This window comes from Ilyonectria robusta (assembly GCF_021365365.1).
Source record: "Ilyonectria robusta strain PMI_751 chromosome Unknown BGZ61scaffold_2, whole genome shotgun sequence".
Lineage (NCBI taxonomy): Eukaryota > Fungi > Ascomycota > Sordariomycetes > Hypocreales > Nectriaceae > Ilyonectria > Ilyonectria robusta.
In genome coordinates, this window is record NW_025764436.1 from 2,185,736 (window position 1) to 2,200,573 (window position 14,838).

Below are 14,838 nucleotides of genomic sequence, written 5' to 3' on the forward strand. Positions count from 1 at the left end.
CATAACTTCGACAATGCGCGGACCGACTGTTATTCTTAGGTCGCTTCTCTGATATTTCAGATTGTGAGGTGTTTATTATCTACTTAGAAGTAAAAAGAAATAGAAGTATGTTAATAAATCGATGAATATTTAAACGTTATCCAGAAACCCACCTCCATGCTCCGTAAAGCCTCAAGTCAAAATCTAGGCAAACTAGTTGTAATAGATTTACTGATTTCTGTTTTCCCTTTTCATATGCACGATACAATCACCCCTTATCTGAGTGGGAGCATTGAGCTATATACTGTGCGTAATGCTCATGATCACCTGCTCCTCATTGGCACATTATCTCAAGTGTAGTATTTAGATACTCTTTTAAGCTTGTCTAAGAATCATTGAATAGTGTGGAACACCAAAGATATCGACTGTTCTGATGTCTTCAAACTGAAATGCCAAGTACAACGGACGGCCAGCAGGGGTTGCGATCAGATAGCAATCCCTACCTTCACTTGCCGCACGCTTTACACCCCAATCGACCAGCATTTTGCCAATACCTCTTCGTTGGTGTTTTGGATCGATGCCAATATAGTCAAGATCTAGGTCTGTTAGCAATGCCTTCTCTGGCAAGATATGCCTGGGGGACTAACGCCAGGCATCTCTCGTTTCTCGTTCTCCAAATGTTTCTTTTGCGTCGGCAGACGCAACTGAGCGCAGCTCTGCATACGCTGCCTGATCCAAAGCAGTAGGAGGTTCTGGGTACGCGGGTGCTGTTTGAAGCGGATCTTCGGGATTGACTGGGGATTCCCAAAGCGCAAATCCCACAATTTCTCCATTCAAGTCACCATCCACAGCAACCATCATTATGTTCCGCTTCGACTCCATGCTGTGTGACTTTCGAGCTGCCCGCCATGAATACGCGGCTTCATCGTCCCCGGCATCGCTCGCTTTCAAATGTGGAGGGAATAGCGTTCGAGTTATTACATCTGTTGTCGGATGAAATGCCGCGGTGCAGATCGTAGCGATGGCAGGAATATCCTGTGGAGTTGCATCACGTAAGGTAATAGGCATTGAAGCTTTGATGTCGTGGCCGAGTTTCGAGCTGGTGGTGTAAAGATAATTCCGACTGTGGCTGAGATGTGTTTGGGAATGCACCAATGCTCGTGCGGGGTCACGCAGGAGTTGACAAATGCAACAGAGTAGGTCAGAACCGGAGATTTATTATTCCAACAACTCTAGCTCAGAAAATTTGTGGTTTTCACCTCGATATAAGCATATAGAAGCGCAACTAACTACCAGAGCTAATTGTACTGCATGCCGACGAACCGCGGAGACTGAAGGAATGGATTTTTCGAGGTGCATTTTTTAACACGTTAGTCTACATTGCTTGGAGTTTTTCCACTGTGAATTTCAAGCTGGGCGTTGTTTGGAAATTCCGGGTTTCCACAACCCCAAGTAAATGATGCATGATTTACTCGTAAGTTGATTGAGCTTAACATAAGTACCCTAGTGCTTGGAAAAATCGAGACACAAGAACGGTGGAGTTTCTCCCGTGGGAATTTTTGAATTCCTTGCTGAAAACTAATGAAATCGGCTTCTGTTATGTATGCTACGAGGCACCAGGCCTCACCGGCTGCTTAATTGCGGGTTGAGGAAAAGTATATTTTGCAGATGTTCCCCCTTGAATTGATATATCGTCTAGCGGTCTTGCGTGCTAGATGGGGTTCAGCTCGTAGAGATTTTACCGACGACGGTTTATGCCTGAATCAGCTAAACTTGGTTCAAACTAGATAGAGCGACGTTATCGTCGGCCAGGAAATATTGGGCCCGGAGTACTAGTGCAATGTTTGGCGCTGGCGTCCGTGCAAGCCGCGTTCGCTTTTGTTATTCTTCCCTTTCGGGCAACCTACCAATGCATGTCGAATCATATCTAGGGTCGACAGATGTGAGATCGAGATGCAAGGTGGAACTCAAGCCAGCCAGGCATAGGGCAGGCTCCGCCGAGATCGGGGTTGAGCCACATTCAGGCTTTGTGATATCAATTGTGAACTAAAATGGATGCTATTTATGTATGTTTTAATTTGCGGTGTGGAGGGTGTGTCGTTGCAGAGGGTATGGCGAATTGGGAAACCATCCCAACAGAACCTGACGCTGTACCGCCAGGCGGCTTGGGATGTTCAAAGTTGTATGAAAATACAACTTCAGATTTAAGTTCAGTGTTCTAATATTTTGCAGTAGGGGAGATCATGTGAGCCTGACTGAACGAGGGAGGAAGATAAAAGATCGGACTTCTGCTGGTTGCATCAAGATGCTCCGTACTGTCCATGGAGAAGGCGATGCATATCTTATCTTTCGTTCGATAAGAATTTGAACGCTTTCCTAAAAGGGCAGGCAACCATCTCATTCATCAAATTATACGGCTATTTCCTCGTGGGTGGACCCTACTAATGAAACTAGTAGCGTGTTGAACCTGCGATCACGGCACCGCTGATTGACATTCTGACCCGTGGGCTTTTCAGATTTCGGCCACGAGCTATAAGAGAAGGTCAATAGCCTGCTAAAATGAATGCGATAGATTGATTGCCATGAGTTGGCGTCCGTTTTCCTCTGGCCATTTTCCTCTTACATCATGGCGATCACGCAAACCAGTCAGGCCCTCCCTCCAGGAACGGTTTATCTAAATGAGACCCAGCGCGGCGCAAGCTCAATTTCCAAGCCCTCGACCGACCCAGACGACCCTTTGAACTGGGTGAGATGGCGAAAACGTCTTAATGTCAGTTTGATGCTGTCCTTTGTTTTTACCACCGGAATTGGCGGCACCGCCATCTACTCAGTGCTCGATCCCATATCCCAGGACACTGGAATGACCATCGGTCAACTTGTCACGGGAACCGGTTATCTGTTCCTTCTCTCAGGCTGGGGAAATTTGATCTGGCAGCCGCTTGCCTTGACGTTTGGCCGACGGCCAACAATAATTTTCAGTCTCATTGGCGCCATAGCGGCCAGCGAGTGGACAGCATGGCTCAGCGAGTTCCCTTCCTGGGTAGCTGCACGGTGTTTGTACGGCTTCGTGGTTGCTCCCATGCTGGTATTGCCCGAGATATGTATCCCGGATCTATTCTCTGACAAAGAGAGAGGGACATATATCGCATGGTACATGCTTGTTCTCTGTGGCAGCAATTTCCTTGCCCCTTTGATAGCGGGGTTTCTAAGCGATGCCTATGGTTGGCGTTGGGTGCAGCATGGCTCTGCTATTCTCCTGTCACTGGATTTGTTATTAGTCCTCTGTCTTTACGAAGAGACAATGTATTCCCACAAGTTGATTGAGGCAGATGACCTTGAAGAGATGCCTCGGACGTTGTTCCAGACATCAGCAGAGCCGAACGAAGCACAGAGCGAAACGCGACGGAGGGCACCAACAGCTCGTCAGTTCTGGAAGAACCTCCGACTATTTTCCTACAGCGGACTCTCGCTTCAACAAGCTCTCACGATCGCATATCGACCTGTTTTGATCCTGTTCCGCTTCCCTAACATCACCTGGGCAAGCTTCATGTACGGTTCTGCACTAGCATGGTAAGTGAGCCACCTCTTGCATTGGTCTTTACTGTAACTGAACACCCCAGGTTCAATGTATACAACGCCACGACATCATCAATTCTTTCGGCACCGCCATACAACTTCCCCGCTTCCACTGTCGGTTTGACATACGTTGCACCTCTGATCGGTACTGCTATAGCCGGCGTCGTGTCTGGTCCCATTGCTGATTGGAGTGCCTTGAGGCTTGCCCGTCGCTTCAACAACCTGAGAGAGCCCGAGTACCGCCTTTGGGGGCTGGTCATTTTCTGCTTGTTGATGCCCACAGGTCTCCTCCTTTGGGGCCTTGGGGCAGCATTCCACTTACACTGGGCGATCTTACTTTTTGGTTCCATTTTGTGTGGCTACTGTAATGTTGCTGGTGGTAGCTATGCTATCGCATATGCTGTAGATTGCTTCCGCGAGCTGGCTGGGGAAACCATCGTCTCCATGATCCTCTGTCGGAATACAATGGCCTTTGCGTTCAACTACGCAATCACGCCGTGGATCAACGCCCAAGGTCTACAAAACACGTTCATCGCAGTATCTGTCCTGTCATGTGCGATTGGATGCACTTTCCTTCTGATGATCTGGAAAGGCAAACAACTCAGAGCGGCAAGTGCAGAGAGATACTGGCGTTACGTGGCGACACAAGCTATTGAGCACGCTTGAAACTTCAACCAAACCATAGACTTCTGTTTTACATTCATAAAAGGAGTTACTATCGCATGACAGCATCGAGGTGATAATCATAAACGCTCTTCAATTCCTATGTAACAAAGGGCTAGAGATCGCCTCTAAGGGTTTCCAGCCTTCCAAGCCCCTTTGATTGGAGCCAGGTGGGGAAGATATCCCTTCTGGAAGTCTGAGACTAGATGCCTTGCGGTTTGTCTGGGAGACGTTCCATGCGTGCTAGGATCGAGTCAGTTTCTTGACAGGACGAGGATCATTATTGGTTAGAATACGAGTCATTATTTCTCAAGGTCGTAGGACGGCTTGGCTATTACAGGGATTTGCTAAAGTCCCCCGCAGAAGGCAGGAAGCAAGGCGCGTAGTCTCAATCGGCACCATGCAACTGGCGACGCAATCAGCAATCCCCGAGCATCCCCTAATATGCTTAAAACCTGGAGAGAAGATGGGACCAACGATATCCAATAGTATGGCCAAGGCTCGTATTACTGCGAGATGCCGGGTTCCCGGATGACCTCACTGGGGATAACAATACCAGAGAGCTTGGCAAACACACCATTGGACCGAGTTGGGAAAGATGACCATTTTCCCATCCCAATCCCCAGCTTCCTGTGCTCTTGGCTTTGCCACGCTCGATCCTAAGCCAATGGCCGCAGACATTCGCGCGCTCTTTAAGCTTGGCATATCTCCACTGTGGTCCGGTTAGATCATACGCCCAACAAAAGCTGCCAATGCCAATCCTGGTGTCGGTTGTATGCAACCCTCAGTTACAGGGGCGAGAGCCTGTGACGGAATCACGCCCCAATCGTGCAGGCTCTAATTTCCGCAAGCGAGCGGCCCAATTTCCATATTTCAATCTCCCTTGCTGCGGAGAAAGATTCCAACTTTGGTGTCCAACCCTCGTTTTTTTCACGATGCGAATATTGTGCGTCGCCCCCACTATTGGGCTCCTGTCTTTCTTTTTCGGTGAGTACATGACCTCCAGTTCGCGTGAAGTCCTCCACTGATCATTTGACCAGGTGTCGCACAGGCTGTGTCATGCCATAATGTGACGATTTCCAACGCTGCCGATGCCGCTGAAGTCCGGAATGACTGCACAATAATCACCGGAACCCTCGAGTTTAGCACTGACTTCAAAGAGACGGTAGACCTCAGTGGCATTGAGGAAATCCAAGGCGATATTTTACACACCGGGTGTACATATGATTGCCCCGCGTTGCCGCCGCTCTTCAACATTTCAAGTTCTACACTCGCTGCCGTCGGCGGAAATCTGGAGTTGAGTTGGTTTCATGGGTTGCAGGAACTTCAGTTCCCTAAACTTTCTGTCGTCGAAGGATCATTGTCCATCTACAGCGCCGTTCAGTTAGAACGACTGGATATCACGAAACTCTCGCGCGTTGGCGACATCATGATCCGTGCCACGCCGAACTTGGCGAGCATACAGCACGAGATCCTAAAATCATTCACAGGCAAGGAAAGGCCTGGTACAGTTCATCTGACTGGAGCGGTCGAGTCAATTGACAGCTTCTTCAGTTATCCAATTGAACCAGTTCCACTTGAAAATGACACCAGATTTTCGTGGCTTGAGATCGACAGCAAATCACTCCCTAACGTCAGGCATATCAACTTCGGATGGTCAAACCTGGACTACCTGAACGTTAATGGAGACAACCTATCGATCACACTTGGCGCTGCAAATACCACCTTGATGAATATGGGCACAATTACTCTTACAGGCAACATTACTAAACTTGAACCCGGGAAAGCGCTCACAAATCTTACCATTGGGATACTTCGTATCGACGAAACTGGGTTGACAGATCTGAATATTACCGCAACTCAACTTTCGAGACTAGAACTCTTTGACAATGAGGAACTCAGCACCGTAACGCTTCCCTCCAAGGCTTTTGACTGGGAAAACTTTTCCCTAAGTCTGAGCGGTTCTCCGAAACTGAATTTCAGTTCTGAATACCGACATAAAGATGGAGGTGGGGAAGAAAGGTTTTGGTTCTGGCCGCGTCAGAACATAGAGGTGATATCTATTTATCAAATAACAACAGGCACCGACTTCTTGTAAGTTTTCCTTCACTTAATCTCGCGCCAAAGTGAACTTTACTACAGCTTATTGACTATTTTCTTACAGTAAATCCTTCATCGAGCAATATCCCAATGGTACCAACTCAAGCGGGCCAGCACAAAGCCTGGAGTCATTTCGGATATATCCATCGGAATCCGACACATTGGATTTTGATTGCCATGTATTTGATGACATGCGTTACCAAGGCATTTTGCCAAATGATACGTTTAGTTGTTGGGGCAATGAGATCGATTCGGCAGCTGCTTTAACGACAACAGCATGTACAGCGTGGCTGGTTCGAATGGTGTTCCTGGTTACTACTGTATTGCTTCTTTAGTCATTATTAATGGAGGAGGATTTACTACAGATGAATACGTATCAAAATCAGTTGTTGCTGTCTGACATAAATCTGTTCAGCTGCCGAGATAACTAACGACCGAGCCTAATAGTACCACTGGTAAATTAACTACCACCGACACTGACCCAGATCAACCTACCACCGCTTGGTCTCCGGACGAGCCGAGTATCCCGCTGGACCTAATCCAAACAATTCGCCTCATGATTGAATTTGGAGTCATTTCCCCCTCAGTTATTTCCCATCTATTATCACCATTTTGTTTATCCCCAGTCTTCCACATCAGTCATTTCCAGGCCGCCGCAGCTGGCATCGATGACTTGCCACTATTGTTTTCTACCCCAGCCCGTTGAAGCAACCAATCAAATGCTCCCCTCTTTGCTGGTCAAGTCAGTGCGTCTGTACGATCCCAATTGCAACAGTTGGTTCAGCCTCCGGTCGGCTTGGCTTGACGCCATCAGATGTGTTCTCGTGCATCCGACTGTGGGGAACAGCAGTCCATTTGCGGGTTGCTTCATTACCTCTTTTGCCACCAAAATAACAACTGGACAATGAGGTAGATGAATAGGTTGATAAGTAGGGATTCCGCTGAAAATCTTAATCTGGAACTTCGGATATTTATAAGGAGAGAAACTACGATGGAAGTTAATAAGAGTACCCTGCAACGTGTCATTTAATCTAGTTGAGCAAAAATTGGCTATATGTAGCCGTTCGAATTTTCACAGTGCGAGTCAGGTCGTTAATACTCCAGAGGCAATTGTTTACGTGCAACGATGAATTATCCTGTGCCTCCGCCTGATGCTATGGCTGATACAAATTTTTCCAATTTAATAAGCAAATATATGAAGGTTAATAAACAGTGCAGATAACCTTGCCCACGTTTTTTGACTCTTCGACGTGCTTGTGGGCTTCCCGAATCTCTTCCCACGGATAGACCTTGTCTATGTAAATTTTGAGCCTCCCTGATTCAAAGCTGGGGAGATACTCCTCCAACTTGTTCCGTAGTCTGCCTTGGTACTCTTCGTCACGGCTCCTAAGCGTGCTCCCTTCAATGCGCAGCCGTTTGTATAAGATTTGCGAAATATCCGCCTCGGGGACTTTATCGCCACCCAGAGTCCCAAGGATGACGATCCGCCCGTCCCGTGCTGCGGCCGATATATTTTGCTGGAAGTACCCTCCGCCGACAAAGTCGACAATATAGTCGACCCCCTTATTCTCCGTGTGACGCATGATTTCTTCCATCCAGTTCTGCGTCTTATAGTTGAAGGCAGCTGTAGCTCCGAGCTCCTTTGTAATTAAATCGCATTTCTCTTCTGATCCGGCTGTAGCAAAGACCTTGGCAGCGCCAGCCAGACGGGACAGCTGAATACCAGCGATAGATACGCCAGAAGCACCTGCGTGCCATAAGATCGACTTCCCTTTGACAAAGTCGAGAACTTGGTGCAATGCTTGCGTTGCGGTAATCCAGGTTTCTGGGATGCCCGCACCTGTAACCCAGTTCATGAACGGGGGCTTATGGAGGAGCATCCGTGTACTGACGGCAATGTACTCGGCATATGCACCACCATAGGCAAGGCCGATGACTTCATCACCCTTCTCGACGTTTCCGTGGTCCCCGGACCCGAAAGATTCGATTATGCCGCTGAATTCGACCCCTAGGGTCGTGGGTGCTTGCGGGGGCAATGGGTAGCAGCCCTGGCGTTGAATAATGTCCATTCTGTTGATCCCGAATGCCTTGACACGAACAAGTGCTTGGCCTTCAGCAGGCCGAGGCTTCGGGGTTTCATGATTGATGAACAACGCATCACTGTCGCCTTTGCCGCCATGGACATCTAGGGGTAGGTATATTAGCAAGGTCAGGTTTAAGGTGGAGATTCCCGCTTCATACCAATTGCTTTCATGTATGCGGCCATTTTATGCCGGATGGATTAGTTCGTGTGTTGCCTGGGCCAAGGTTTCACGGAGTTGAAGTTTTCTTCTGGATATCAGCCAGTTGAGTTGTGGTTCCGAGCCTTTAATTAAGGTCAATAGAGGCCCAAAGTCCCAAACGATCACATAAGCTGCTTCCATCTCCTCACTAAAAGGATGCTACTAATGTGGGTCGATACGGAAATGCCGCTCCACTACGCCGCTGTTCCGAGGACATTCACTGCATCGTTCTAGAATACGCTCTTGGTGATGTAATGACGTAGGCATGACGTAGATCTCCACAAGCTCCTGGGAATCGTCCGTGTTTTAGTGACAATTGCATGCATGCCGTCTAGACGACGGAGTGTCAGTGCCGTGAGTGATCCCAGGATGCCGATACCGCAATACCGTGCTAAAGCCGGCCGTCTCAAAGCCAATGGGCTCCCTCGCAGGTACTCAGTATATTCTAGAAAACTGCCAAATCGGCGCATTAGGATGGTGAGTAATGTGATAAGTGAATTTGTCATAGTTCTGTCAGCCATATGGATGCCATGTCGGTGGGTCCTGCCCAACCCCTTCAGTCAGTTCAAGCAAGCCACATCGCTTACAGAATCCATCACTTTGTGAGTGGTTGATAGAAAAAAACGCATCCCATGCAGCCAAGGCCAGTTGGTCGGCTATCTCATTCCGAACGACTGTCGTATGAGTGTTGGAACTAGCTAATGTTCAAACATGGAATGATGTCATATCTATTACTAGTTTCCTACCACAAGTCAAAGCATCATAATATATATGTTTAACATGCTGTTCTTAAAATTACCCCGATGCTTCAATAACCTCCATTCAACACCATAAATCACACTATCTCTACATCACAAAAAAGCTATGGCTGTCCGGGATGACCTCGAGACGGCGTTGTCTCTTCGCTCCACAACATCCCGTGATAGCACCGCACTCGAAGATGGAGCAAGTTTCTCCCAATCATCCACGTCTGAGAGCGAAAAGACAGAGGACATCCTCGACGGCCACCGTCCGTGTTTGCGTGAAATTAGATCTCACGCTTCAAGGACAAGATGCCGAAGCAGCCACCAGGAAGAGTCGGGCACGATGATGAGTCTGGCGCCTACGCCATCACGAATAGAAACCATCATCTCGCGCATTCGATCACGCCCGATCCCGGAATTCTCTCATCCAATGGTCAGCATGCCTACATCGGAGGATTACCTTGTTGACTTTGATGGGGCTGGAGACCCATATCGGCCATTAAACTGGCCCACGCATAAGAAGATCATTACTACACTCCTGTACGGCTTGATCACCATGTCAGCAACGTGGGCTTCGTCATCGTACTCAGCAGGCACGGAACAGATCGCCAAGGAATTCCACGTGTCGACACAAGTAGCCACTCTAGGCACGACGCTATATCTCTTCGGTTTTGGATTGGGACCTTTGCTTTGGGCTCCGTTAAGCGAGGTGTATGGCCGAAGGATACCAGTGCTTACACCCATGTTTATTGCTATCTGCTTCAGCTTTGCCACAGCGACGGCGAAGGATTTGCAGACGATAATGTTGACGCGATTTTGGGGTGCTTTTTTTGCTTCGGCACCTATGACCAATACTGGAGGTGTCTTGGGTGACTTATTCTCACCAGCTTGGAGAGGTGTTGCTCTAGCTGGATATTCAATGGCAATTGTTTGCGGTCCTGCTCTTGGTGAGTTTGAGCCATACTTGACTTGTATAAGATAACCTGCTAATTATCCCAGGGCCGGTTATATCTACCATAGTTGCACAACAACCTTCTTTGGGTTGGCGATGGACCGAGTATCTCACGGGTATCATTCAATCAGTCATTCTTCTAATTGGTGCTATTTTCATCGATGAGAGTTACCCACCCCTGCTTCTCATCTACAAAGCCCAACATCTACGTCACGAAAGCGGCAATTGGGCACTTCATGCGCAGTTTGAGGAGTGGCAGATCAATTTTGGACAACTGGCACGAAAGTTTCTCGTTCGCCCAATACAGATTCTCTGCACACCGATTTGTCTTCTTATGACATTATATGCTAGTTTCTGCTACGGCATTCTATATATGCAACTAGGTGCGATTCCTATCATATTTCAAAAGGTACGGGGCTGGGATCCAATTCCAGCTGCTCTGCCGTTTCTATCGATCATCATCGGGGCGGCTTTTGGTTGTGGTATCAACATCTACAACCAATTTCGCTATAATAAGGCCTACTTTGCAGCAGGAAACAAGGCTGTTCCAGAGATGCGTTTGCCGCCTATGATGTTAGGTTCGTTTCTATTCTGTGGAAGCCAGTTCCTCATAGGCTGGACAGCTGAACCTGGTTCCACATGGGTTGCTCCATGTATCGGGTTGATAATGCTGGGCATGGGATTTTTTACCATCTTTCAAGCAGCACTCAACTATCTTGTCGACACATTTCAGGCTTATGCAGCTTCGGCAATCGGAGCAAACACCTTTCTGAGATCATGTTTTGCTGGGGCCTTGCCACTCGTTGTAGGTCCGCTGTATCACAACCTCGGTGTTGGTCCTGGATCAAGTATTACAGGAGGAGTTGCGGCATTATTGATTCCTGTTCCTTTTGCCTTTTATGTTTATGGGAAGGACTTAAGGGCTGCCTCGAAGTGGTCCAATGGGTCCATCATTTTCTAGACTTCTTGTTTAATTTATTGTGAAGATATTTGAACATACGTCTGATTTATTTCCGTGTCTCATTGGCCTTGGTAAAATCAATTATTGTTCCATCCTCCCTACTTGTAACTAATACCAATTAGCCAGAGTATTTACTGTACAGATCTGTCCAAGGCTGGGTCGCCCTTAGCTCCACGCAGCTAGTTTTGCCTCCCTCATCTTAACTACAAGTTCCATCAGGCCAGGATCAGCCCCTTAGCCGAATTATACCTTCTCTTCCTGCAGGGTTTTTCTTACCCGGGGCGACACCGCCCCGAGTCCTCTCTTCCTCTATTGTGAGATAGGTCAGCAATCATCTTCTTGACCCCAACCTTGATTCACACCTTCATTATTACTATCACTAGGCACGTTCGCTGAGCATGATTTTTTTTTTGAATAATTGCAGGGGTGAACTGCTGCAAGCGCCGACATTGAGCTGGGTGGCAAGGCGGCCCTAAAAGCGGCACCTGCGGTTGTTTGGAAGTGGCATCGGTTTGCCGATACTTCTGGCGCTTATTAATGTGGGAATTAATTAAGGCGACCGAAGTGCGAACCATGGCTCAGGACCAGGCACCTGTCGGTAAACGGATATCGCGTCATAGGTGTATGCTTTTTGGGGTTAATAGACCGGTCCAGACGCAGCCATGATTCTCGTCACGGCCTAATGATGCACGACCGTCACTGGCGTCTCAGCTGACCGGTCCAGAACAGCAGGACGAAGGATTCCCATGCATTTTATCTCCTCATGCCGAATGTGCCTATCGTGCATACGTATCAAACGAGAAGTAGCGGGGACAGCGCCAACACATCATGCATCAGCCACAGTATGCCGGGGGTCGCCTTTTGTGCACTTCAGCTGCAGTGATTCCATTCAAAGCCGGGGGCTGGTTTTCGGATATAAGGGTTTGGTGCCAAGCGGCCGCGGGGCTGCTTCAGCTCAACTATTTCTCAGCCTGGTAACATCTTACAATTTATTCGCGCTGGTTACGACCAGACTTGTTGACCTTGCAGCATGGCACAACCACCTTGCCCCGACTGCTCCAAGTTGGACGTGACGTGGCGGAAACACGGTACGTTGTGTCCATCCCCAGACCTACGCGGCTTCTAACGACGGGTAGGCGAGGCGTGGCAACAGAAGCAAATCGTGTTCGGCAATACGGATGCCACGGGCACAAATAAACTGTCCGATGTTCTCGATTTTGAATTCGACATCACTATCATGTCCGTCTTCATTCGGTGCTTGAACCGGCGATGATGCTAACTTTGCGCGCCAAGTAAAGCACATGCCGCAGAAATCAAGAAATGCCCGAGATGCCGATCTGTGTTTGCAAAAGTCTTTCAAATCCCCGATCTATGGTGGAAAAAGGCGTGCAAAAGATCCAATGGGTATTTTGGATGCGAGGAAACTATGGATGACCAAGGAAAAATAACCGGCTTCAGTAATCACCCTCCCTCCGCCTTGGACTGCGTGCTTTTGCTAACCACGAGCGCAGTCACATGGGCCCGCTTCCTGGTCAAGCAGCATCTTCCCAATGTTGGCAGTGGTGCTAGCGATGTTAGCAGCAAGAATTACGTGTGGTACAAGTTGAATATGCTGACTTACTGGCTGCCTTCGACCAGACAAACAATCATGTTTGTATTTGACGCGCCTGCAGTAATCGCTGACCAGTTGCCCGCGCTGGTCGGCGATCCTCATCCGAATCAATTGGGAGATCCCTTCTGGATTTATGACTCAGTGGTAGATATGATTACCACTCTCCAAGACGAGGCCGTGTGGGCGATCCGCGACCAGGTCAGACACACAGAGACTTCGCGCGTCTCACCGATAAAGCCACAACCAAAGTATCTATATCTCCACGAAATTTGCAGGCATGCGATTCATGTTTCGGAGACTCTAAATGTTGCGACCAAGACTATTGAGGTGATTCTGTCAGAGCATAAGAGCTTTATGGACGACAGTCAGAGTAACGATGCCCCAACTATCCGTGCAGCGAAGCACCTTCAACGACGGCTGCGTTACCATGAGCATATGCTGCAGGGGCTGCAACACCGCTCGGTATCAAACAAAGCACGACTCATGAACGAAATTCAGCTAGCATTCAACACAGTTGCTCAGTACGACTCAGGAGTATCAGTTCAGATTGGTCGCGCAGCACAAATGGATAGCGAGGCGATGAAAACTATCTCCTTCCTGACCTTAACCTTCCTGCCCGCCACGTTCATATCCGCTATTTTTAGCACGTCATTCTTCAATTACAATGGCGGTTCTGAAGAGTGGTCGGTCTCCAAAAAGTTCTGGCTTTATTGGGCGGTCGCCATCCCCATTACCGTCATCACTTCCGTGCTTTGGTACTGGTGGCCGAGGATATTTCGACCCAACCTGGTGGGCGACGAAGATGGAGACGGGCAAAGTAGATATTCAGAGGAAAACTTGGTCAAGGAAAAAGGAAAGGGTGACATTGAGAGCGGAGCATGAAGTATTGAGCTTGAATCAGCCTTGGTACATTTATGATACAAGATGTCAATGCATGAATGAGACATACATCAGAAACAAACTTTGTTGTCTGATCGAACAATGCTCCGAATCCGATCGCGAAGAGGCAGAGGATTTCTCGAGGATGTACTGCAGGCAAGCGGGCTTCAATCCCTCGTTTGGGGTAGCTTGCTCGACTGAGACCAGTGCATCCGCCGATACAACGTCAACTGAGACTCCGAGAGACGACAATCGAGCCTCCGCTCGAGGCTTCCACCATCCCGAACTCTGACGGAAACGGCGCTTCATCCACCGGCTACACGAGAAGATCCACAAACCACGAATCCTTGAAGATTGGATTAGGGCTCGGCATCGGCCTTGGAGTACTCCTGGTTGTCTGGTGGATTTCTGGTGTTTAGGAAGAAGGCAAAGGGGCAGAAAATGCCGACTCAAGAAGGAGATCAAGAATGACCTAGCCAAGCTCTGCCAGATCAGGGTTATATGTCTTCTACATTTGGAACTTTGGCCGTTTTAACTCCTGGACCTGTACCCACGATCTATCCACGGCAAGCTATGCTAACACAAGGTATCCAACTCAGAACCCTGTGCTTCGGAAAGAAGAGCAAAACAATAGTTTAGGGGGGAGAATGAGTCAATAGGAAATGATTAGAAATATGTTTCTCTTTAGAAAGGAGCTCCCTTCCAACTTGCAGCCACTCGTCTTGCTCGGCTCCATTCCGGCCCTTGAAGTTCAACTGGACTTTCTTAAACTTTAAGAGAACTATGACTCATAGTGACGGATTAAGCGTTTCTTTCGTACTCATATGCCACGACTAATTATTATATGTTGTGCCTTCATGAGAAAGGAAAAATGACTCGAAACCACGTGTGGAGGCCCTGAGCACATGGGTAGAGCGTCGCCGCGGGTAAGACCTCCCGGGATCAAGGCCAGTATACTCATTATCCTCCATATGAGATCGGATTCTCGCTATTAATTCGATGAATTACAGGATATGAATATGTTTCCCGAGCCAATTGTACTGACGCTGAACAGCCCTTATCTTCAGTATTTCACCTCTACATGTGAATCG

The 14,838-nt window shown here is 48.3% G+C and overlaps 6 protein-coding genes across 6 annotated transcripts; 4 read left to right on the top strand and 2 right to left on the bottom strand.

The window, feature by feature from the left end:
* Nucleotides 1-225: 225 nt before the first annotated feature.
* On the bottom strand, nucleotides 226-1,158 carry BGZ61DRAFT_583924 (acyl-CoA N-acyltransferase). Its single transcript, XM_046256340.1, has 2 exons — nucleotides 627-1,158; nucleotides 226-575 (listed from the first exon to the last, which is right to left on the bottom strand). The coding sequence occupies exons 1-2, from the start codon at nucleotides 1,045-1,047 to the stop codon at nucleotides 355-357; spliced, it is 642 nt and encodes a 213-aa protein (XP_046110883.1). The 5' UTR covers nucleotides 1,048-1,158; the 3' UTR covers nucleotides 226-354.
* A 1,447-nt stretch (nucleotides 1,159-2,605) lies between these two features.
* On the top strand, nucleotides 2,606-4,221 carry BGZ61DRAFT_339618 (major facilitator superfamily domain-containing protein; the record flags this gene model as incomplete). The annotated part of the gene is made up of 2 exons (XM_046239245.1): nucleotides 2,606-3,549; nucleotides 3,600-4,221. 2 exons carry the CDS (start codon nucleotides 2,606-2,608, stop codon nucleotides 4,219-4,221), a joined length of 1,566 nt encoding a protein of 521 aa, XP_046110884.1.
* A 932-nt stretch (nucleotides 4,222-5,153) lies between these two features.
* On the top strand, nucleotides 5,154-6,721 carry BGZ61DRAFT_583925 (uncharacterized protein; the record flags this gene model as incomplete). Its single annotated transcript, XM_046256341.1, has 3 exons — nucleotides 5,154-5,205; nucleotides 5,259-6,312; nucleotides 6,383-6,721. The coding sequence occupies 3 exons, from the start codon at nucleotides 5,154-5,156 to the stop codon at nucleotides 6,651-6,653; spliced, it is 1,377 nt and encodes a 458-aa protein (XP_046110885.1). The 3' UTR covers nucleotides 6,654-6,721.
* Nucleotides 6,722-7,438: 717 nt separating this feature from the next.
* On the bottom strand, nucleotides 7,439-8,702 carry BGZ61DRAFT_583926 (uncharacterized protein). Its single transcript, XM_046256342.1, has 2 exons — nucleotides 8,560-8,702; nucleotides 7,439-8,503 (listed from the first exon to the last, which is right to left on the bottom strand). Exons 1-2 carry the CDS (start codon nucleotides 8,582-8,584, stop codon nucleotides 7,521-7,523), a joined length of 1,008 nt encoding a protein of 335 aa, XP_046110886.1. The 5' UTR covers nucleotides 8,585-8,702; the 3' UTR covers nucleotides 7,439-7,520.
* A 762-nt stretch (nucleotides 8,703-9,464) lies between these two features.
* Nucleotides 9,465-11,256, top strand: BGZ61DRAFT_340727 (major facilitator superfamily domain-containing protein; the record flags this gene model as incomplete). The annotated part of the gene is made up of 2 exons (XM_046239332.1): nucleotides 9,465-10,290; nucleotides 10,343-11,256. 2 exons carry the CDS (start codon nucleotides 9,465-9,467, stop codon nucleotides 11,254-11,256), a joined length of 1,740 nt encoding a protein of 579 aa, XP_046110887.1.
* A 1,030-nt stretch (nucleotides 11,257-12,286) lies between these two features.
* BGZ61DRAFT_489863 (uncharacterized protein) lies at nucleotides 12,287-13,750 on the top strand (the record flags this gene model as incomplete). Its single annotated transcript, XM_046250263.1, has 3 exons — nucleotides 12,287-12,344; nucleotides 12,555-12,713; nucleotides 12,768-13,750. The coding sequence occupies 3 exons, from the start codon at nucleotides 12,287-12,289 to the stop codon at nucleotides 13,748-13,750; spliced, it is 1,200 nt and encodes a 399-aa protein (XP_046110888.1).
* Nucleotides 13,751-14,838: the final 1,088 nt, after the last annotated feature.

What these genes read in the sequence shown, in the direction of transcription:
- BGZ61DRAFT_583924 (XM_046256340.1), bottom strand. Translation starts at nt 1,047, where the DNA reads ATGCCTATTACCTTACGTGATGCAACTCCACAGGATATTCCTGCCATC. An exon ending in AGAAACGAGAGATGCCTGGC is followed by an intron (nt 576 to 626) that starts GTTAGTCCCCCA and finishes TAACAGACCTAG; the next exon opens with ATCTTGACTATATTGGCATC.
- BGZ61DRAFT_583926 (XM_046256342.1), bottom strand. Translation starts at nt 8,584, where the DNA reads ATGGCCGCATACATGAAAGCAATTG. An exon ending in CGCATACATGAAAGCAATTG is followed by an intron (nt 8,504 to 8,559) that starts GTATGAAGCGGG and finishes ACCTACCCCTAG; the next exon opens with ATGTCCATGGCGGCAAAGGC.